Source organism: Salvia splendens, chromosome 9, assembly GCF_004379255.2.
Source record: "Salvia splendens isolate huo1 chromosome 9, SspV2, whole genome shotgun sequence".
NCBI classification, from domain to species: Eukaryota; Viridiplantae; Streptophyta; class Magnoliopsida; order Lamiales; family Lamiaceae; genus Salvia; species Salvia splendens.
In genome coordinates, this window is record NC_056040.1 from 18,606,429 (window position 1) to 18,630,071 (window position 23,643).

Sequence of the window (23,643 nt, forward strand, 5' to 3'; positions counted from 1 at the left end):
CCAAACTCATGCTACACTTCAAAAAAACCCTCAATTTTTTAAAAAAGTTTGATTTACAAATGTGGTAAAGAATTCGGCTATAGAATTATGAATCATGTCGCCGGATTCTTAGGTGGATTATACGTGAACTTTAGATTTGTTCTTCCAATATGCAAGACTTCAAGATGGCGAAAACCACCATCAGTTGCCTCCCAAGTTTCACCCCAGAACGCTTTGTCTTTGAGCTTAAGCACCTCGAGTTTGTCAAGTGAGGCCAGGACGGACATATGTTCCCAGTCGAGAGAAGTATCACATAGTGTTAGGCTCCTCAGTTTTATCGGAAATTTATAAGCCGGAGGAAGGCCACGCAGTTGGCGCTCTGCTCCTGAACAGAGGATGATATCATTAATCAGCTTCAGCTTTTCAAGATTACCTAATTTCCCTAAACTATCAAAGGACCCTTTCTTGTTTTCCAAGAGCCAGGCTAGCTTTCCACGAACACCCAATTTCTTCAAATTCCGAGCCTTGCTAAAAACATCCTCTCTACAACTCTCCGGTGAGATTGTTCCGAGTGTTTGAATCTGCTCACCTCCCTTACTAATTTTCGCAATCTTGGATAAAGTAGCAGATGCGTTAGTCTTGAAATGCCTTAACTGGATCATGTTCATAATATCCACTTTGACATCAAGGGTACGAGATGTTGTGTCGACTATATGAGTTTGGATGTTCCAAAGCTTTGAGAAAGCTGAAGGAAGCACTGCTGTGGTTGAATTGTGTTAAGGGCTTTTCCCCCTCAACCCACCGGCAACTGCAGTTGACGGCTGAAAATTAATATCCGGCGCCCGTGTTCGGGTCGGCGGCTTGAGATGATCGACTGTGCGCGGGAATTCGTTCCCGTCGGGCAGTTCGTCGTCTAGGTTTTCAATTGTCAACGATATGTTGGGCAAATAATATTTTTCATTCCTCCGGGTCAACTTCCGACGGCCCCTCCGCCGGCGGCTCCTGGACAGGTCGTTGAAGGACCGTATCAACTCCCTCCCCCATAGCAACCTCCTTGTCCTCAAGGAGAACATTTGGAAACCTTCTCTGTACTAACTCCAACGGATCCCACGTCGGGGAATCCGTCCCATCGGACCAACGCACCAAGACATGTTCCGCCGGACCTCCTGCGTGCCACAACACCCTACGATCAAGCACCCGGACCGGGTACACCACTGGCCTATCGCCAAAAAACTCCGACAGCAACTCCATCCATTCACCCGCCGCATCGCCTGGCACAAACGGTCGAAGGAGACCTACGTGAAAGAAGCTATGAATCCGACTTCCCGCTGGCAAACGCAACTTGTACGCCACCGGCCCTATGCGCTCCACAACCTCAAAAGGGCCGTAGTAGCGCCTTGCCAACTTCGCCGACTGTGGACGCGCCACCGAGTGCTGCCTGTACGGTCGAAGCTTCAAGAGAACCATGGGGCCCACCTCAAACTCGACATGGCGACGATGTTTATTTGCGGATTCCCACATACGCTGCTGGGCACGCTCCAAATTCCGCCGCAGCTCCACCAACAGCTCGCTCCGTTGACGGATCAGCTCCGCGGCCGACGGGGGTGTCGACACCGAGGGTTGTGCGAACACCAGGCTGGGGGGTTCGCGACCGTACAATGCCTTGAAAGGCGACATGCCCAATCCCGCGTGATGAAAACAATTGAGAGCAAGCTCCGCCCACGGAAGAAAATTCGCCCACTTAGACGGTCGGTCCGCCGTAAACGCGCGCAGATACTGCTCCAAGCCTCTGTTGCGCACCTCTGTTTGTCCATCCGACTGCGGGTGATATGCGGTCGAAAAATTCAACTTGGTTCCACTCAAACGCATTAAATCCGCCCATACCTCATTCAGAAAGACCGAGTCCCTGTCCGACACCAACGTCTTGGGAAACCCATGATGGCGGACCACCGTATTAACAAACAGGTGAGCCACACGTAAAGCGTCAAAACGGGTCGGTAGGGGAGCGAAGTGAGCACACTTGGACAAGCGGTCCACCACCACCATAATTGCTGTATAACCCCGAGACTGCGGCAAACCTGTAATAAAATCCATCGATACATCCTCCCACACTCGCGTGGGCACCGACAAAGGTTGCAGCAGACCCGCAGGCTTTTGTGTGGAATATTTCGTCGTCTGACACACGACACAGGCTTCCACAAACTTCTTCACTTCTGCCTTCATCCGAGGCCAGTAAAAATCCGCCCCCACTCATCTCAACGTGCGCTCGAACCCAGGATGGCCCGCCGACGGCGAACTATGGTATTCCGCCATGATCGACGCTCGAGCAGACGAGCGCGAGCTGACATAAATGCGGCGTTTAAAATACACGAGCCCATCCACCAAGGACAAACGGTCGGCGGCTTCCCCGTTCCTGATTGTCGCCACGATTTCTCTCATTTCCGGCGAAGAGGCTGTCTCGCGGCAAAGCAAGTCAAGCAGCTGAGGTACAGGCTGGGACACGGTGACCAGCTCGTGGCAGCGTAGGGTGGCGTCATCGGTAGCCTCTTCGGCTAAACCCGCGGCATCCGCCGTGGCCTGCGACTCCTCACGACGTGATAATGCATCCGCCACTCTGTTAGTACTCCCATTCTTATATTCAATTATGAACTTGTAACCCATCAGTTTCCGTACGTATAGCTGCTGATCAGGAGTCTGAACCACCTCTTGAAGCAACTCCTTCAAACTCTTTTGGTCACTTCGAATCACGAACTCGCGTCCCAATAGGTATTGGCGCCATTTTTGCACCGCCTCCACGATTGCATACAACTCCTTGTGATACGTCGAAGCCACCCGACGACGCGGCCCCAATTTCTTGATATAGAAAGAGATGGGGTGATTGTCCTGTAGTAGGACAGCCCCAATGCCCGAATCAGAAGCATCCGTCTCCACACAAAAAGGCCGCTCAAAGTCGGGCAACCAAAGCACTGGCGCTTTTGTCATAGCATGTTTAAGGGCAAGAAAACTCTCCTCCGCGGCGAGTGACCAACAAAAGGCGTCCTTCTTGAGAAGGTCGGTCAGCGGGGCGGCAATTAACGCGTATTGGGCAATGAACCTCCTATAGTAGCCCGTCAGACCAAAAAAACCTCTTAATTGCTTCACGGTTTGGGGCACAGGCCATGCCGTCATCGCATCAATTTTAGTAGGGTCCGCCTTCAATAACCCGTCGGTAATTAGGTGACCCAGATATTCCACTGTCGAATTACAAAAAGAACACTTGGACAACTTGACAAAGAAACTGTGCCCCTTCAAAACTTCTAGCACGACTGACAGATGTGTTTTGTGATCTTTGACGGTCGGGCTATAAATCAAGATGTCGTCAAAAAATACAATGACAAACTTGCGTAGCATGGGCTGGAAAATGGAGTTCATAGCGGCCTGGAAAGTAGACGGCGCATTAGTCAGGCCGAAAGGCATAACGAGGAATTCGAAGTGCCCATCGTGGGTGCGGAAAGCCGTCTTAAATACATCCTCCTCATGCATCCGAATCTGGTGGTACCCCGAGCGCAAATCCAGTTTCGAAAATACTCGCGCTTTCCCCAGTTCATTAAAAAGCTCGTCCGCCGTTGGAATTGGAAAATGGTTGGGGACCGTAGCATTGTTCAAAGCCCGATAGTCAATGCAGAAATGGTAGGACCCGTCTTTCTTTCTGATAAGTAACACTGGTGACGAGAACGGGCAGCTACTCCCTTGGATAATTCCTTGCTCAAACATTTCTCGCACCTGCTGCTCGATCTCATTCTTCTAGAAATAAGGGTACCTATATGGTCGCACGTTCACCTGTTTCGACCCTGGCAGCAAATGAATCCTGTGGTCATACTGACGGGACAGAGGCATCGCAGTAGGTATCCTGAAAACGTCCCGAAAACCCTCCAAAACTGCCGCCACTCCTTCCGGTAAATCCTTGGGAAACGCGTCCGACCCAGCCGGCGTCGAGTCTAGCTCCAATAAGGCAATCTCGAAACACACTGACACAACCGCCGATGACCGCAACGTGAATAGAGATTGCACACCGAGGCGCCGCGGAGGAACTGTGATCCCTTTCAAGGTGAACGGCTGTCCCTCGTGCATGAATTCCAACGTCTTGCGCGCAAAATCTGCAGAAATCCTGCCCAGTGATTCCAGCCAATCCATCCCTAAAATCACATCCGGGCCATGAATTGGTAAGATGTGGAGGTCCACAACGAACACGGATCCCTGTACTTTCAACTCAGTTTGTCTCGCCATGTGAGTGCAGAGTAAGGTAGCCCCATTACCGACAAACACCCGAAATGACCTAATCGGTGATAACGACAACTGTAGACTTTCCGCGATTGCTGGGTGTAGGAAGTCTCTATCACTGCCTGTGTCGATCAGTATGCAAACCTCACGCTCCTGAATCTGGCCCAAAACTTTGAGCTGCCTAGATCGTCGACCCCCATCCAATGAGTGGATATGAGCGATCTCCCTAATCTCCTCCTCATCACGGATATCATCAACCTCCGCATCACCTAGCGCGTCATCCTCATCTCCATAGCAGAGCAAACGCTGCTTGCACACGTGACCCATGACCTACTTTTCCGGACAGTGCCAGCACAGGCCCAGACGAGAACGCTCCGATTTCTCAGCCTGCGACACCCTGACCGCTGGCAGGCGCGGCTGATCCTTCGGTCGTTGGCCCTGACCCGCTGAGGACCCCGTATATGACGGTGGTTGGGACCCCGTTGGAGCCGTTGACGTCCGATTGTCGCGACCCTGCCACTGCTTACGTGGAAAAGCCGCGGAAGGTTGCGCCAGGCTCCAATCAGACTGCGCATCAGCAAGTTCTAGCGGTAAAGCCATGGCCGCCGCCAGAGACGACGGACGGTGTAATTTTATGCGTTCTTGCATATCCGTCGTTAGACCCGCCACGAACAAAGTGTATAATTTCGACTCCGGGACACCCTGGACCCTATTTAAATACCTCTCAAACGTATCATGGTACTCTAACACCGTGCCTGTCTGGGTCAACTTGGCTATCAACCCGAAGTAATCTTTGAAGCTCTGTCTATCGAAGCGGTGGCGAACGTCCTCCAGGAATTCCTGCCACGTGACATATTCGGTATTGGCACAGTAATTAAATACCCATTCAGATGCTGGAGGATCGAACAACATGACCGCGTAATGAAGACGTTGGGCGTCGGGCATTATCACATGATCAAAATAATACTGAACCCTCAAGATCCAGTTCGTTGCGTCGCTGCCATCGAACCGAGGCGGCTTCATGGACACCGAATTTTTATCAAACCCCGTAGCAGGCGGCTGATATCTGTGGGGCGGGTCCCAGCACGTAGCCGGTGTGTCGACTTGTTGTGGCCACCCTCCAAACTGTGTACGAGCGTAACGGGTCCCCGAGGGGTCCCAGGCCATCCCACTCCTGCCCCTCTCACCGCGGCGTCCCCTCTCGCCCATCGCTCCCTCGCGAATTCCGACATTAGGGTTCCGGACGCGACCTTCTCTGTCGCCCGATTGCCTCGTGCGATAATCCTCGTAATCCCCCTCATCCGCATCGTCAAACCCTAGGGGGGTTCCGGTTCACGCGACAAGTTCGGTTCCAGGCTCTCAAAACGGCGATCCGTCTCATCCCTCCACATGTCAAATTTATCCATCTTGTCCAATAATCTATCCAGCTTTCCATTCACGGAGTCGTCCTGAAGTGAATCGGATGCAGGACGATTCTCCAAATCACCGTCCCCCACCTGTGGCCGCTGGAAAGGCCCGGTACAACGATTGTTGCAGTACGGTCGTCGCGACGTTCCATCCGGAAACGTGTCCGTCGATGAACGCCCCATGCTGATTTTCCGTTGTTGTTGAAACGACTCATCAGTACATCGATGAAAGCACCAAATGTTAAGGGCTTTTCCCTTCAACCCACCGGCAACTGCAGTTGACGGCTGAAAATTAATATCCGGCGCCCGTGTTCGGGTCGGCGGCTTGAGATGATCGACTGTGCACGAGAATTCGTTCCCGTCGGGCAGTTCGTCGTCTAGGTTTTCAATTGTCAACGATATGTTGGGCAAATAATATTTTTCATTCCTCCGGGTCTACTTCCGACAGCCCCTCCGCCGGCGGCTCTTGGACAGGTCGTTGAAGGACCGTATCAAATTGATAGCCAGGACAATGTACCTTAAGTGAACCAATTGGTACAACTCACCCGGGAGTTTAGTGCATTTGATCTGCTTGGCCTCTAAAACTCTTAGAAGCTTAAAATTGGCAGGAATCCGGCTGAATGGGGACTTCGTCCTTGGAGAAACACACAAATGAGCGGACAGTCGGACCTTTAGGTTTTTCCATAAGAAATCTTGACACTTCAGAATGAATGCAAAGACGGCGACACTTGTACCCTTCATAAACTGGAGGTTGAAAACCTCCATCACTGGACATCTTGACTTCTTGAAAGAAATTATCCCCTTCATTTCCAGCTTCACGTCTGCAGAAATCACGTAGCAGATCATGAACACGGCAAGTTTTGACTTTACCATCCGTCTTCAACTTCTCAGCTCTAACTAGGTTCCGATTGATAAGATCGTCCAGATAGCTGTCTGCAATTTCCTTCAAACTGATATTATCCCTGCGTTGTATCAGACCTTCAGCAATCCACATTCGAATCAGTTTCCACACCGGGATCTCAAAGTCTTCAGGAAACATTCCCACATAGAGAAAGCATTATCTCAAGTGCGAAGGTAACTTTTCATAGCTCAATGATATGATCTTTGCCATTCGTTTCTCATTGTCAAGATTTAGATATGTATTGAAACTTTCGGTGACTTTCTGCGAGGCTCGTCTAATGACACCCATATCACCGTTAGCAGAAAACTTCTTTACAAGAATGCCTCCTATGATTACTATTGCAAGTGGCAACCCACCACATCTTTTAGCTATTTCCGTTCCTTCAAAGCACAGTTCATCAGGGAACTCGGGTTTACCAAATACCTCCAACTGCAGAAGCTCACAACTCTCCTTATGAGTCTAGAAGCACAACATATGAGGTCCTCGTCGGCGATTAGTATACCGACCCACTACCACTAGCCTACTGGTTATCAAAACCTTGTCCTTCTTACTGGTCGGTAAAGCAATTTGAAGTTTTTCCCAATCTGCAGGTGCCCATACATCATCCATGACTAATAAGAATTTCACATTTGCCAGATGATTAGCCACTAAACCTGCTAACTCCTCCTTACCTTTGCTACTAATCTCCTCAGATATCTTAGTGAACTCTTTCAAAATTGAAAGAAAGATATCTTTATTAGTGAAATCTTGAGAGACATAAACCCATATGCGCACTGGGAACTGGTACTTGATATCTTGATCATGAAAGATCTTACCAGCAAGTGTAGTCTTTCCAAGGCCCGGCATCCCAATAATGGAGATGACATCAAGCTGATCAGTTTCTTCAGCAAGAAATCCCTTTAAAGTTTTTGCCTCATCTTCAAAACCCACAACATTGTGTTTCCTAAGTATGGGTGCCTGTTCAAATGATTAACAAAATATAGAAGATCAATATAGAACAATTTTGTTAAACCAGAAACAAATTAAATCAATCAATAAGAGTCTAGCAGACTAGCCATTAAAGATTACTATTATTTTGTGGTCCCAAGAGGATCTAGAGTTTATTTTTAGATTCCACCGAAAATACTACCTTTGAATAACGGCAGCAAGATCACTTGTGATCACATGTATTGTCCATTATCTAGAATTCTAAACAATAAAGAAAGACAGTTCTTTCATATAGAGTACTAAATCCAACATCAGGCCACTTAAAATTTTACTATGTTACAATCAAAAAACAAAACACTGATGAAGTTGGTGTAGTTCGTCCATCCCCCGTGACTTAACATTTACTGGTTGACATTAATGTATGCATTTCAAAAATCTACAAAATAATTTGATCTCAATGTTAAGAGTGGTGATCTCTTAACGAAGAATTTCTGCTACGTACGTGTGCAAGGCTCCAACTTCCGGCGTCCCGAACTATGGGATCGGCGGCTGAACGATCGGCTGGCGCGGAGAACTATCTCCGTCGGCAGTGTTTAGGGTTCTTAGATTATTGCACAAGTAATGTGGGCAAAATATTTCTTCATTCATTGAAAAAACGATAATTAATGAATAGCCCTATTTATAATTCTAAAACCCTAGGGTTGGTTCGACCTAATCCTAATTCATCGGGAAAGAACCAACAAAGAAAACCCGACGGAGCTTTAAACGCTCGACTCAAATAATCCGAAATAACAGTAGTCAAAATAAAATACAAGAAAATAATAAATTAAAATAACATTAAAACTCGGCTCCTTTCAGGCAATTCATCGAGCAGCTGGTGCGCTTATTTGAAGACGAAATCCTGGAAGCGTTCCGGCTGCTTGATCGTTTTGCGCGGTCTCAATCTCCTCTCCGGGACCTCCTGGTTGATTTCTGCTCGTGGTTCCCCCAGCTCCAGAGGTGGAGACGAAGATTCAACACTCCGTGCATGCGGCGACGATGGTGTTTGTGAAATGTCGTCCATGCTTTCATCTCCAACTCCTTCCGTCTCGTCGACGCTTTCATCTCTAACTCCTTCCGTCCTTCGTGGCTGTATTGGGGTCGTAACAACTCCCCCCTCCTTAACAACTTCCTTGTCCTCAAGGGAGATTTTGGGATAACGCTTCATCAATTCCTGCAACGGTTCCCAAGATGGTGAATCCGACCCATCCGACCATCGAACTAAGACATGTTCGACAGCCGCTCCTTGATGCCACAGAATCTTAGAATCTAGTATTGCTACTGGGGTGACGACCGGGCGATTTCCGACAAACTCCGTTGGAAGTGGGACGATCGGATCGTCCTTAACAAAGGCACGCAAGAGACTAACGTGAAACACATCATGGATGCGACTTCCCTCTGGCAGGCGCAATTTGTACGCCACGGGGCCAATTCGCTTCAGCACTTCGAATGGCCCGTAGAAACGTCGCGCCAGTTTAGCCGAGATTGGCTTCGCGACGGAATGCTGACGGTATGGTTGTAATTTAAGCCAAACAAAATCACCAACCTCATACTCCACGTGACGTCTATGTCTATTTGCAGCTGCTGTCATGCGTTGTTGTGCTCGTGCGAGATTTTTGCGCAATTCGACTAGTAACTCCCCTCTCTGTTTAATCAATTCGGCTACGTTGGTGGGAGTTTTCGCAGAGGGAGCTGACGCTACCAACAAGGGTGGTTCCCTACCATATAACGCCTTAAAAGGCGACGTACCGAGGCCAGCGTGATGGAAACAATTTAAAGCCAATTCCGCCCAAGGGAGAAAGTTCGACCAAGTAGACGGTCTCTCCGAAGTGAATGCCCTTAAATACTGCTCCAGGCCCTTGTTTCGAATCTCGGTTTGGCCATCCGACTGAGGATGGTAAGCCGTCGTGAAATTCAACTTAGTACCACTCAGGCGTAAAATCTCTTCCCAAACCGCATTCAGGAATACCGAGTCTCTATCTGAAACCAATGTCTTGGGAAATCCATGGTGGCGAACGACCGTGTTCACGAATAAATGGGCCACTCGCAAGGCATCAAATCGTGTAGGAAGGGCCGCGAAATGTGCATACTTAGATAGCCTGTCGACCACCACCATTATTGTTGTGTATCCGCGTGATTGCGGGAGACCCGTGATGAAATCCATTGATACATCGTCCCACACCTGCGACGGAATGGGCAACGGTTGAAGAAGTCCCGCCGGCTTCTGCGTCGAATACTTCGTGGATTGGCATACCGCGCACGCATCCACAAAGGCACGGACTTCCTTCCTCATGTTAGGCCAATAAAATCCCGCCGACAGGAGGCGGAATGTACGCTCGTGTCCGGGATGGCCCGCCATGGGCGTACAATGGTGCTCCTCAAGCAGCACGCGTTTCAATTTGGATACTCGACTCACCACCAAGCGTCTGTTAAAGTAGATTAAACCGTCCACGATAGAAAACTGAGCCGGGGCTTTTCCAGAATTTATGTCAGCCGTGAGCTCCACCAAGTCCGTTTGGGACGTTGCTTCCTCCCTCAAAGTGTTAAGTAGTGACGGTACAGGATGGGCGATCGCGGTCAGGCACGCCGCGTCCGTCGCCGGGTCGCCGTCCCTCACGGGTCCGTCCTCCGTCGCACCCCGTTCCTGCGGTTCCTGGTCCGATTCCCCACGCCGAGACAGCGCATCCGCTGCCCGGTTCAAAGCTCCTTTCTTGTACTCGATGCGGAAATTATATCCCATTAACTTCCTCACATACAGTTGTTGATCCGGGGTCTGTACCACCTGTTGAAGCAGCTCCTTTAAACTCTTTTGATCGCTGCGAATTACAAACTCACGGCCCAGTAAGTATTGACGCCACTTCTGTACCGCCTCGACTATCGCATAGAGCTCCTTATGGTAAGTTGAGGCGGCTCTGCGACGAGGACCCAATTTTCTGCTGAAGTACGCAATCGGGTGACCCTCCTGGATCAAAACGGCGCCTATCCCCATATCCGAAGCATCCGTTTCCACATAAAATGCCTTGGAGAAGTCCGGTAATCGCAGAACCGGCGTTGATGACATCGCCGCTTTTAAGGCCTGGAATGCATCGGTTGCTGCCGGAGTCCAAACGAACGCCTCTTTTTTTAGTAATTCCGTAAGGGGGCTCGCAATCGACGCGTAGTGTGCGACGAATCGCCTGTAATATCCTGTAAGGCCCAAGAAACCCCTGAGCTGTTTCACGGTCTTGGGAACGGGCCAGGCCGTCATAGCTTCAATTTTCCTAGGATCCGCATTGAGTGTGCCATCTGCAATCAAATGCCCAAGATATTCGACAGTAGTGCAACAAAACGAGCACTTAGACAATTTCACATAGAATTGATTCGCGCTAAGGAGCGATAGTACCTCTGATAAGTGCTCGCAATGGGAGTCCAGCGTAGGGCTGTACACCAAGATGTCGTCGAAGAATACAATCACACATCGTCGCAAAAGAGGCTGGAAAATAGAATTCATTGCTGCCTGAAAAGTAGACGGCGCGTTCGTCAAACCGAATGGCATCACCAAGAATTCGAAATGGCCATCGTGAGTTCTGAAAGCCGTCTTGAAGATATCAGCCTCGTGCATTCTGATCTGATGGTAGCCAGAACGTAGATCAAGCTTTGTGAAGAATTTCGCCCCACCTAATTCATCGAAGAGCTCGTCCGCAGTCGGGATCGGGAATTGATCGGGGACTGTCGCCATATTCAAAGCACGGTAGTCGATACAAAATCGGAAAGTCCCGTCCTTCTTCCGAATTAACAACACTGGGGAGGAAAATGGGCTCTGACTACGCTGGATTATGCCTTGTGATAACATTTCCTTTACTTGACGTTCAATTTCATTCTTCTGGAAATAAGGGTAGCGGTAGGGTCGGACATTGACTGGCCTCGTGCCCGGTAGCAGGTGGATCCGGTGGTCAAAGGGCCTTGGAGGCGGCATACCCGACGGCAGAACAAAAACTCCTCTGTGCGACTCGAGAACCCGACGGCATGCGGACGGTATTGTTGACGGGAATTCCGTCTCCGGTGTATCACTGATCGATGCCCCGTCGTCATGGTCCAGGGCGACGATCTCATAGAATTCGTGACCTGCGGAGAACGATGCCAACAATGCCAAGGACTGTAGCGAAATTTGTTGTGGGCTCGGCACACGCCCCTGTAAAATAACTGATTTGTCTCCTCGCTGGAACTCCAATGTTTTCCCAACGAAATCCGCAGATATTCGTCCCAAAGACTCCAACCAATCCATGCCGAGGATCACGTCCCAGCCGTGAACATCGAGGATGTGTAAATCCGTTAAAAACTCAGTCCCCTGTATTGATAATTTAGTTCGCCGCGAAATATGGGAGCAAATTAAGGAAGCCCCATTTCCCACATACACACGGAAAGGACGGATTCTTGAAAGTTGTAGCTGCAATTTCTCCGCGAAACGTGAGTGGAGGAAATTGTGAGTACTCCCCGTATCAATCAAAATACGCACCATCGTGACACCCAATTCACCCAGGATCTGGAAGGGAATCGATCTTTTGCCCCCCGTGAGGGAATGCAAGTGAGAGATGTCCTCCGTGATAAGCTCTTCCTCCTGCGGTGTGCAGTCCTGTCCATAACCCGACACTTCATCATCCTCGTCCCCCGCATAGCATAGCAATTTTGTGGTGCATACATGGCCCGGTGCGTACTTCTCCGGGCAATGCCAGCATAAGCCTTTGCGCGAGCGCTCGGATTTCTCGGCATTTGAAACCCGGATCGGTACAAAGCGTGTGCGATCCGGTTCCTGAGGCTGCTTGCCCGCCTTCTGGACCTGCGAAGTACCCCCGTCAGGCAGCGATGGTGGTAGCGACTGCTGGCGTGACTCGCGGATCGGCCATTGTCGTCTCTGTGACGATGATGTTTGTTGATAACGATGTTCTTGATTTGCCGCCAACCTTAAGGCCAACGCCATTGCCTCAGCTAACGATTGCGGCTGTTGTAACTCCACTTTCTCCTGAATGGGCATCTTGAGGCCCTCGATAAATACCGGAATTAAGATGTAATCCGGTACCCCTTCCACCCGATTCAAATACTTCTCAAATGTGTCGTGATATTCGGCCACGGTTCCTGTTTGCACCAATTTGGATAGAGGCCCAATATAATTCCGGAAGCTCTGCGGATCAAACCTGTGACGAACATCCTCCAAGAATTCACTCCAAGTCACGTAGCGATTGTTGTTTCGATAGTTAAATATCCATTCTGCGGCTGGAGGATCGAAAAGCATTACCGCGTAGTGTAGTCGATCCTCGTCGGGCATCATAATATGGTCAAAATAATATTCCACACGGGAGATCCAATTCGATGCGTCAGAACCATCGAAATGCGGGGCTCGCATCTTGACGCCGTGGTGTAAGTCCGATCCAAACTGGTACGTTGATCGATCCCTGGCAGCCGGGGGGTCCCAACATGAGACGCGTCGGCGCTGATCTCTCCATCCTCTTTGACGCATTGTTGGCGGGTCCCAGCTTGATACCCTACGTGAATGATAGGGGACCATTCTGTTGGCTGCAATTCCGTCATACTGCCAATCCCCTCCACGTCTCGACTCGTCACGGCGCGAAAAAGCACCTCGACGGCCACCCCGTGCTCCTCTCCTTTCGCGAAACCCTAATAAACGATTGCGAGGGTTCGGTTCGCGCAGCGGCAAATCACTCCCCCTATATTCCGCGTAATCTCTCTCGTCCGAATCGTAATCATCGTCAGGAGGATCGATGTCACGACTATGCGGAAACTCCAAGCTGTCCACCCGTACCTCCAATTGATCAAATCTCGCCATGATTCGATCGAAACCCTGGGTTAAGGGGTCGATCGTCCCTGAATTGGCCCGCTGATGTGCGGCCGTCGAAGGCTCCCCTCTCGGCGGCGGTCGCGGAAAATCACCCGTCTCACGTCGATTGGGCAACGGTGGACGACGCGGCGCCCCGAGAACCAATTCCTGCGCATTCCCTCCGGTCAAAACCGGTTGTGCATGATGTGTGTCGTCCGAATTATCCATGAGTCCAGGTGAAAGCACCAGTTGTTAAGAGTGGTGATCTCTTAACGAAGAATTTCTGCTACGTACGTGTGCAAGGCTCCAACTTCCGGCGTCCCGAACTATGGGATCGGCGGCTGAACGATCGGCTGGCGCGGAGAACTATCTCCGTCGGCAGTGTTTAGGGTTCTTAGATTATTGCACAAGTAATGTGGGCAAAATATTTCTTCATTCATTGAAAAAACGATAATTAATGAATAGCCCTATTTATAATTCTAAAACCCTAGGGTTGGTTCGACCTAATCCTAATTCATCGGGAAAGAACCAACAAAGAAAACCCGACGGAGCTTTAAACGCTCGACTCAAATAATCCGAAATAACAGTAGTCAAAATAAAATACAATAAAATAATAAATTAAAATAACATTAAAACTCGGCTCCTTTCAGGCAATTCATCGAGCAGCTGGTGCGCTTATTTGAAGACGAAATCCTGGAAGCGTTCCGGCTGCTTGATCGTTTTGCGCGGTCTCAATCTCCTCTCCGGGACCTCCTGGTTGATTTCTGCTCGTGGTTCCCCCAGCTCCAGAGGTGGAGACGAAGATTCAACACTCCGTGCATGCGGCGACGATGGTGTTTGTGAAATGTCGTCCATGCTTTCATCTCCAACTCCTTCCGTCTCGTCGACGCTTTCATCTCTAACTCCTTCCGTCCTTCGTGGCTGTATTGGGGTCGTAACACTCAACTATATATATCACCATCTCAACTTGTTTTACTCCACATGATCATCGTTTCTCTGTATTAGATACTCTTATAAGATTGCACAATATGAGTCCAAAGCTATAAGATAATTATCAACAAAGGAAGATGATTGAACCAATTAAGAGATAAAAAGGTTATTACTTTTGTATTTGGTATTTATCAAATACTTGTATTCAACCACCTATGCACGTTTTACTATTATTCACAATAGTGATAGTTCATAAACAAAGTGGATAAAAAAAACATTAATGTATATGAATTGTAGTAATTTTCTTCTTTTAGTTTATGCACTTTTTAAGTGTTTCATAGATTCACTTGGATGGTAATTGAATCCTATAGGTGGTGGATTGAAGCAAAGTGAACAAATGAAGGAGTTTGTTTGGGACATAAAAGACCATCAAAGAGTGGTGCACATGTTGTCAATGAAATCTCGCCCAAAAAACATATTGCGGACCACACAATGTGTTTACGAGCCGAGCCACGCGGCCCACGTAATTTTATTCTTTTCTATGGCATTTATTTTTTTCTGTGTTATGTTGAACACTTATCTTAGTCATACAATTCTCTTGAAGTATTATTCAACGGAGAGGGAAACAAACACGACCTTTAATTGCATTGAATCAAGTTAGGATTTAATCTGGTTACATGTGTTGAGCAATTCCAAAACATGTTAAATTATCTTCATGTGGGTTCGGCTCTTACTTTGTTTGCTTTTCTCTTGTATTGTAGAATTAATTTTACAATAATTTGTTATGAATTTTTATGTATCTATATGCTCATAATTTATACACTAAAATATGCAGCATATAGTCTTGAGAACCTGTGTGTGGATGAAGGCATGAAGCAATGTTGCATAATATCCTTGGATCTCAATAATAATATATGGATGTCGTTCCATTGCTATAACTCATTATCATATGATTATCCATCTAGAATTATGTTGTGAGATTATTTTAGTTGGAGGGATGACTATAACTCATTATTATATGATTATCCATTTAGAATTAAGTTGTAACATTAAACATAATACATATCAAATCATAAGATATAATCTTCCAAATCGAATTAGCAAAGTTAAAAATAAAACAGGAGTCAAGCTTGATATATTAAACTACAATTTGATTTTTACTTTTATCTGTGTAGTATATTACTGATTATTTATTTATTCTGAACTTATTTCTTATGAAAATAATGTATTTGAGACATTGATTAAATATTACTCCATACTGTACAACAATTTAAATTTATCATTTCAAAGTAATTAGTGAATTTATATATACATTTAACAAAGTAAATTAATATGGACACTTAAGGCCATTCATAGTGGGGCGGACGATAGCGCGCGCGGACGAGTGGGGCGGACGATAGCGCGCGCGGACGATAGGGCATCGTCCGCGCCATCGTCCGCCCACTGTGGGCGCCGCGGACGATGCAACGCGTTTTTGTTTTTTTTTAAAATTCGAAATTTGTCTATTTAAACCTCGATTGTCATTCTATTTTTCATACGAACATTTCTCGCATCTCTCATTTCTCTCATCTCTCACAAACCAAAATGAACCACGACGACAACCGGAGTTCCTCGGAAGACGGTGGTCCGACCTTGACTCGAGCCTTAAATGCAGTCGTGCACGACGCAATGACGGAATGCTTAGCCATAATGCAATGCGAGGAGGCGGAGGCGGCAGTGGCGGAGCAGATCCCCAGGCATATTCGACGTCGGACGTTTGTCCGACGTGACCACGCCGCAGCTCACGAACGTCTACGTACAGACTATTTTGCCGAGCAACCACGGTGGGGCCCGACTATTTTCCGCCGCCGTTTTATAATGCCTCGTTACCTTTTTCTCAGCATTGTCCAGACGTTACAGTCACGTGATGAATACTTCCAGTATCGGGAAGATGGCATCGGCAGACCCGGACTTATGCCGTTGCAAAAGTGCACAGTTGCACTCTGTCAGTTGGCCTACAGCACCAGCGCTGACATGTTCGACGAGTACCTCCAGGGGATACAACAGGCCGCGAGTGCCTGAAGAGATTTTGTAGGGGAGTTGTGGAGGCCTACAACGACACATATTTGCGAAAGTCGACAGCTGTAGATTGCCAGGGCCTAATGAGAATGCACGAGACGACGCACGGCTTTCCTAGGATGCTAGGGAGCATCGACTGTATGCACTGGGCGTGGAAGAATTGTCCGACGGCGTGGAGAGGCCAATTCACTAGTGGATACAAGGGCAGCCACCCGACGATAATCATCGAAGCCGTCGCTGACCATCGGCTCTGGATCTGGCAAGCTTACTTCGGTGTAGCCGGGTCGAACAACGACATCAACGTCCTCAACTCATCCACCCTCTTCACCGAGCAATGCAACGGTAACGACCCGGCCATCGAGTTCACCGCCAACAGGCGTCAATACCACATGGGGTACTACTTGGCCGATGGCATATACCCAAGGTGGCCTGTTTTTCTGAAGACGATCAATTGCCCAATTGGTGAGAAGAGAGTTTTATTTGCGCAAAAGCAGGAGGCGGCGCAGAAGGATGTGGAGCGGGCATTTGGTGTGCTCCAAGCACGGTGGGCGATAGTGAAAGAGCCGGGCCGTCTCTGGTTCAAGGAAGTCCTCGCCGATGTCATGTATGCGTGCATAATCTTGCACAACATGATAGTCGAACATGAAGGTGGGAGCATCATCGATTGGACCGATGACGAAAGTGCATCCAGCTCCTCCAACTTCTCCAGATCACTCTTCACATGTTTTATTAGATTTACGTGGTTCACCAGTAGCTGCTTCAGGTTTTCAAGGAGGAATTCAACTGCTGCGTCCGCCATTAAACACCTCTCCCTCTATCTCTCTGCACTAAGAAAATTGAGCAATTTCTTTAACATAGGAGCAGACGTAGAGGTGTTTTTTTAACAATGACTAGGTTATGGGTTTATGGCTCAAGTGGTTGATTTAAAGTTATAGTAGTATATTGTAAGAGTAGTTTTTAATTTATTGATAGACTGAATTTTTTGTACCCTCCCTAGTCTCTACAGTAAATTGAGAATAAAAGGAGACTCGCTTTAAGTTTTCTGTCTTTTCTCCATTTCTCGGTAGATCATCATATATTACTTTACATGATTTTGTTAAGAGTATTTCATCACTAAATTGATGTTACAGACTTGCAAATTATATTAATGTCCAAAAACTTTATATAAATGACATGTTTGAATGTTTACTTCGTCTTTGAATTTAATGATTGTACATATAAGAGCATGCACAACGGTGCCGTCCGTCCGTGCCGCTGGCAAGAACGAGGTCCGCCGCCGCTGCGCTTGCACCGCTGGCACGGCGCTGCTCGCTGCATCGAGCACGTCCGTGCCAGCGAGCAGGCGACGTGGCGAGCAGCGATTGGGCAACGGCATAGCCGTTGCCTTTGAATTTTTTTTATTAAAAATCAGTTTTTAATTAAAAAACCCGATTAAAAATAAAAAAATATTTTTTCATTTCACAAAAAAAATATATCCGTTTTTTCCACTTTTTAATATTTTTACCGTTTCACGCCGACCGCAAAGAAGGAACAAGGCGGCTGCCAACCGCCATCGAGCCGCGGCTGCAACCGCCGATGCTCCAGTTCCCGCTCCCGTTCCCGTTCCATATGCGCCACCTCCACCCCCCACCAACTCGTTGTGGCAGCTTTTGGCCCAACTCAATATGGCCGATAGGTCCACTATGACCCCCTCGCAACTTCGATCGCACGAGGCAATGATATTGGGTCTCTAAAGATAATTGGGGGTAGTGCCGCCGGATGAGTAGTCGTCCACGGGGGTATTTTAGCTTTTAATGATGTAATTTTTAATTTTTAGGAGTTTAATTATGTAATTTTTAATATTTAGGAGTTTAATTATGTCTTTTTTTATTTTATTTGTAATTTGTAATATTTATTGTGGTTTTTTAATGAATTTTAATATTATGAAAATGTTTTTGTTTAATTGAATTTTAAATTGAATTGTGCTCGTCCTTGCGGAAGAGCACAGCTGTGGGTGTTGTGCTCTTGCCAGAGAGCAGGCAGAAAAAGTGGGGTCGGCCCCACAACCGTGCTCGCTGGCAAGAGCACGGTTGTGGAGGCTCTAATTCGTATAGAGCATGATATTGTTTTGCCTTGCTTCTTTTTTAATTATGACGATTGCTTCTTGAGTATCTTTCAGTATTAAGTATTAACAATGTTTTAAATACCAATGCTTAATGGATCAACTTTAATGACTGCAAATATAATATCCCGATCGCTTTAAGGTGGTATATTATGCAAATATTTCACATTCTATAATGTTAAGAGTTGTGATCCCTTAACAAGAAGGGAGACTGATAAACTGGAGTCGCGAGGACGTAGAACCTCGTCGATCATCCAAAACTGATAAATTGCAGAGAAATTAAAAGGCAAAATTGTTATTTCATAAAAGAGCAAAAGAGAAATAACAAGGCATTTTTATACTTAGGACCCTAAGGTTGATTTAACCTACGATTCGGGAAAGAATCAACAAAGAAAACCCGAAAAGGAACTTATAATTACGCTCGACCCAAAATAGTGTTTAATTAAATAAAGTCTCCATAAATAACTAAAACATAAAGAAAACTAGATATTAATATTAAATATAATCATTAAGATAGTTCGGCCTCTTCCGGGCTCATTGGTGCCGGGACTGTCTCTCTTTCGCTGGAGGCTCACGCTCCATCATCGGTGCAGTCTCGAAGGACTGCTCCAGCTCTTCGTCGGGTGGATCCTCCAACACTACCACTGGTGCGATACTCGTATCAACTCCCCCCCCCTATAGCGGGCTCCTTGTCCTCAAGGAGGTAGGGAAAATGCCTCTCGATGAGCGCTATCGGCTCCCAAGTTGGATGTTCTCCATCATCATCCATCCACCGTAGAAGACCTTCATCAACTGCCTCCCCGTTGTGCCAAACTGTCCGTCGTTCAAGCAGCCTCTCCGGATGTGCGACGGGCCTTCTTCGAGCGAACACAACTGGTAGCTCTTTGCCAAGAAAATCTGTATCATCCACAAAAGTGCGTAATAAGCTAACATGAAAAACATTATGAACTCTGCTCCCTTCTGGTAATTTGAGGCGATAGGGCACCGGTCCAATACGTTCAATGATCTCAAAGGGACCATAATAACGGCGTGATAGTTTCACCAAAAGCAGCCTTGCTACCGAAAACTGCCGATGCAGTTGAAGCTTTAGGAGCACTCGCTCCCCGACCTCAAACTCCACATCACGTCGGTGTTTATTAGCTGAAGAGAGCATCCGCTGTTGTGCCTTCTCCGAGTTTTTAAGCAAGGCCACCAAAAGCTCCCCACGTTGGCGTATACTCAAAGCCACATCTGGGGGGTGTCCGAGCCGAAGGAGGTGTCACGACATTGGTTGCGAGACATGACTAATTAAGTGCTGATACATAGAAGAAATATACTCGATCACGAAGACTCGAGTAATTGTTTGTAAAAAAAATTTCAAAATATCAGAGTTTTGAACAAAATAGACTTGAGTCTTTTAAGATGCACAACGGAAGCAAATGAACTCGGTTCCATGTATAAAGACATGAACCTCCGAGAGTCAAAATCTGACTGAATTAAATGTCTTGCCTCAATAGCACTTCCTCCACCACTTCACTGCTCAACCTGCATATTTAGAAATATATGCAGAGCTGAGTACAAAAGTACTCAGTGAACACATTGCCGAAAAATACAAATATACATTTGAAAATATTGTTAAGCCATTATCACAGTAACACTCGGGGTTTTATTGAAAAGGCCCGAGCTTACTAAAAATATTCACATTGGGCTGCAGCCCCTTTTCCGGTACTTAGCCATATCTGATCACATTGTGCCGTCGAGATGGTGTTCTCACACGGTCACCTTCTCTGCCCATCATGTCAGAGGTATCCTTGTGCCGGGAAGGTGACCACCTTCCACGGTCACCTTATCTGCCGTTCACGGTCAGAGGTATCCCGTGTACACTAGTCCGAGCGGGGACACCACCCTCACTGGGACCCGAATTCGACTTATATATCATCATTCATAATTCACTTGGCCTTAGCCAACAGATAGGCATCATACAAAAAAAATATTTATGGCAAGACAACATCTTTAAAAATCACGAACATATGTTCGTGTTTTCATAGAATACGATTTGTATTTTTGGTATAAGAAAGCTCACCTCGTTCGCTTAAAGGTGTCGCACTTGAGTATTTGCTATTTCCGGATTAGAGTCTCATGAAACAATTCCCTTTAGATAAATAAAATAATAATACCCAACAATCAGCGCGAGAAAACTACTAATTAGAATGCATGCACCATCATTAAAGTCTTTTATCTCGTTTCTCGGTTTTCGCGTATTTCGATTATTCGGCGGCCGCCCAAGGAGTCGCGTGCGACACCGGTCGGTCGCTTATGACCTAGATTTCTTCGTTGGCTCCTCGTATTTTCAACCACGATGTCGAATTAAAATCCCAAAATTATATAAGCGCTTAACCGAAATATCGCAAGTATTTCCCCTCGCCATTACATTTATTTCGAAACTTGGGGTAAATTATTTGTACATCGAAATATTCTGAGAATTAATTAAATAATTCCCCACAATTAATTTAATTATCAACTCAAAGATTTATTTAATTATCGGCCCAAACTATATATCACCATCCACCTTATTTCTCCAATTCAAAATTTGTGAGGCCAATTCCTTTAAAGAAAAACCAAGGCCCAATCTCTTTTCTTTTTAAATAAACAAAAGGCCCAAAATTCACTCCCCATACCCCTCGCCTATCTCTCTCTCTTCTTCTTCCTCTCTCTTCTTTTCCCCCTATCTCTCCCCCTCTCGGTCGACTGAAGAAAATTCCAAATTCCCGTCGGCTTCTTCCTTGATTTCGTCGGAATCGCCAGAGTCGTCGGCTTCTGATCTCTCGGTTTCGCCAGAGTCGCCGTCGCAGTGAAGAGGTTCTGCCGCCGATCCGCCGCTGCCGTCGTCCAGCCACTGCCTCCGTCAGACGCCGGAAGAGCTGCTGCTGTCGCCGCCGGGAGCCGCTGCTCCGTCGCTGGTCGTGCAGCCCCGAAACATGGTCGCAGCCCCCAACTTCAAACGGGACACTCCCGATTCACCTCCGAACAGCCCCGAAACCAACCCGAACAATCCCGAAAGATAAGTTCTTGCACTCAAATTACGTTCTTTTCGCATTTCGATTTTGCCGTGGGAAAGTTCAATTGTGTTAAATGCCTGAGTTATGCAATTAGTTCGGTTGATGCTATGATTATGCATAAATTGATGATTGAAACTTGAAATTGGGAGGGAGTATACCTTCAACGGATTTTGAGAGAATTATCGATAGCTCCCTCTCTCGAATTTGGTTCTCGATTTCTGCCGAAAGAAGATCGAATGAGTTGATTTAAAAAAACGTGTAACATAGAGGAAGTTTGCAAGATTACCTTGAGTAGGAAATTAAAGAAAAATTCTTGTTTTGCTGCAGAGGCAGGAGAAACGAATGGTGCAGCAAATATTATAAAGGAAGAAGATTTGGTTGAGATGTGGGGTGAAGAAAGGAATTGATTGTATATTAAAGCATACAAAAGATGGCAGCAAGTTGCCTGACAAAATTTGATCTCAATCTTCTTCTCTGTCAGGAGAATGATTGTCTCATAGAAAACTTTGTTTGCAACATTAAATGTTGTGTCGGAAAAGATCGGCTCTCTCTCTTTATATTTTATTTATTTATTAAAATAATTATTTGAGTATTTGTTCACTTGTTCTTTTAATTTGGTGTAGGTATAATCGGTTCAAGTTCGTGGTTGTTCGCGCTGAAGTACCCGATTTTCTTAGAACGCATAATGTATAGATTAAATTTTGTTGGACTTTTGTTGGATGTATCGGACATTAAAATTTGGATTTTGGGATCTTATTTATTATTTATTTAAATTTATTATATTCATATAGGTGTAATATATTTACGTGTTCTATTTACTTGCCTAACGTCAAAACAAACAACAACGACAATTTATCGTAGCTCGGATTTAATCACCTAAAAGTTACTTATATAGATAATCAAGCTAATAATATTGTTTTTAATAATATCGGCTTATCGGGTCATTACAGGAGGAGACGCGATAAGGGCTGGCGATTCCCTTCCATATAGTGCTGTAAAAGGCGACATGCCTATACCCTCATAATGAAAATAATTGAGTGCCAATTCTGCCCAAGGTAAAAAATTTGCCCACTTGTTGGGGCGATCAGCCGTAAAAGCTCTCAAATATTGCTCCAAGCCTCGATTCCTTACCTCCGTTTGACCGTCGGACTGTGGTTGATATGCAGTCGTGAAATGCAGCTTGGTCCCACTCAAACGCAACATCTCCTCCCATATATCATTAAGAAACACCGAATCGCGATCCGAGACCAACGTTTTAGGAAAACCATGGTGCTTAACAATAGTATAAATAAACAGATTTGCAACTCGTAGAGCATTGAAACTTGACGGCAACAGAGCGAAGTGAGCATATTTCGACAGAAGATCCACTACCATCATGATCGTAGTAAAACCCCTGGATTGAGGAAGACCAACAATAAAATCCATAGAGACATCCTCCCATACCTGAGACGGAATAGGGAGAGGCTGCAGCAAGCCTGCAAGCTTCTGAGTCGAATACTTCGTCGTCTGGCAGTCATAACAAGCTTCGACAAAGGCTTTCACATCTTTCCTCATTCCCTTCCAATAAAATGCAGCCGCGAGGCGACGAAACGTACGCTCCACACCTGGGTGACCCGCCGATGGTGTACTATGATGATCATATAATAATGCAGTCCGTACAGTAGACGACAAACACACAAAAATACGGTTCTGAAAATAAATCAGACCGTCTCGGATCGATAGGAGACTATCGGCGTTACCCGCTGTGATCGACTCGCGTGGCTCCAACATATCAGGGCCTGATTCGACTTCTATCCTTAACAGGTCCTTAATGTCCGGCAAGGGATGGCTGACTGCCATAAGCAACTCCCCGTCGACAGCAGCCTCTTCCGCTGTACCCTCACATTCTTACCTCCCGTCGGGCGGCATATCCCCCTCAATCTCCATATCCCGACGCGACAGAGCACCGACGACCTTATTCGAAGCCCCCGTCTTGTATTCGACACGAAACTTATACCCCATCAACTTCCGAGCATATAACTGCTTATCAAGCGTCTGTATTACCTACTGTAGCAACTCTTTAAGGCTCTTCTGGTCGCTCTGGATCACGAACTCCAGACCTAATAAATACTGCCACCACTTCTGTACCGGCTCGACTATTGCATAGAGTTCCTTGTGATAGGTTGATGTCACCCTGCGACGAAGCCCCAGTT

General features: G+C 46.7%; 1 protein-coding gene, 1 long non-coding RNA gene and 1 pseudogene across 2 annotated transcripts; all 3 read right to left on the bottom strand.

Moving 5' to 3' along the window:
- Positions 1-92: 92 nt before the first annotated feature.
- On the bottom strand, positions 93-6,684 carry LOC121749253 (annotated as a pseudogene).
- An 18-nt stretch (positions 6,685-6,702) lies between these two features.
- Positions 6,703-13,333, bottom strand: LOC121749254. The gene is made up of 3 exons (XM_042143840.1): positions 8,369-13,333; positions 7,084-7,503; positions 6,703-6,975 (listed from the first exon to the last, which is right to left on the bottom strand). The coding sequence occupies exons 1-3, from the start codon at positions 13,331-13,333 to the stop codon at positions 6,703-6,705; spliced, it is 5,658 nt and encodes a 1,885-aa protein (XP_041999774.1).
- Positions 13,334-18,681: 5,348 nt separating this feature from the next.
- Positions 18,682-22,235, bottom strand: LOC121747524. The gene is made up of 3 exons (XR_006039215.1): positions 21,738-22,235; positions 21,610-21,669; positions 18,682-19,310 (listed from the first exon to the last, which is right to left on the bottom strand). It is a non-coding gene; the product is annotated as an uncharacterized LOC121747524 (long non-coding RNA).
- Between the last annotated feature and the right edge of the window lie 1,408 nt (positions 22,236-23,643).

What these genes read in the sequence shown, in the direction of transcription:
- LOC121749254 (XM_042143840.1), bottom strand. Translation starts at nt 13,333, where the DNA reads ATGGCGAGATTTGATCAATTGGAGGTACGGGTGGACAGCTTGGAGTTT. An exon ending in CGGAACGCTTCCAGGATTTC is followed by an intron (nt 7,504 to 8,368) that starts GTCTTCAAATAA and finishes TCATTTGAACAG; the next exon opens with GCACCCATACTTAGGAAACA. An exon ending in CGACCAGTAAGAAGGACAAG is followed by an intron (nt 6,976 to 7,083) that starts GTTTTGATAACC and finishes GAGCTTCTGCAG; the next exon opens with TTGGAGGTATTTGGTAAACC.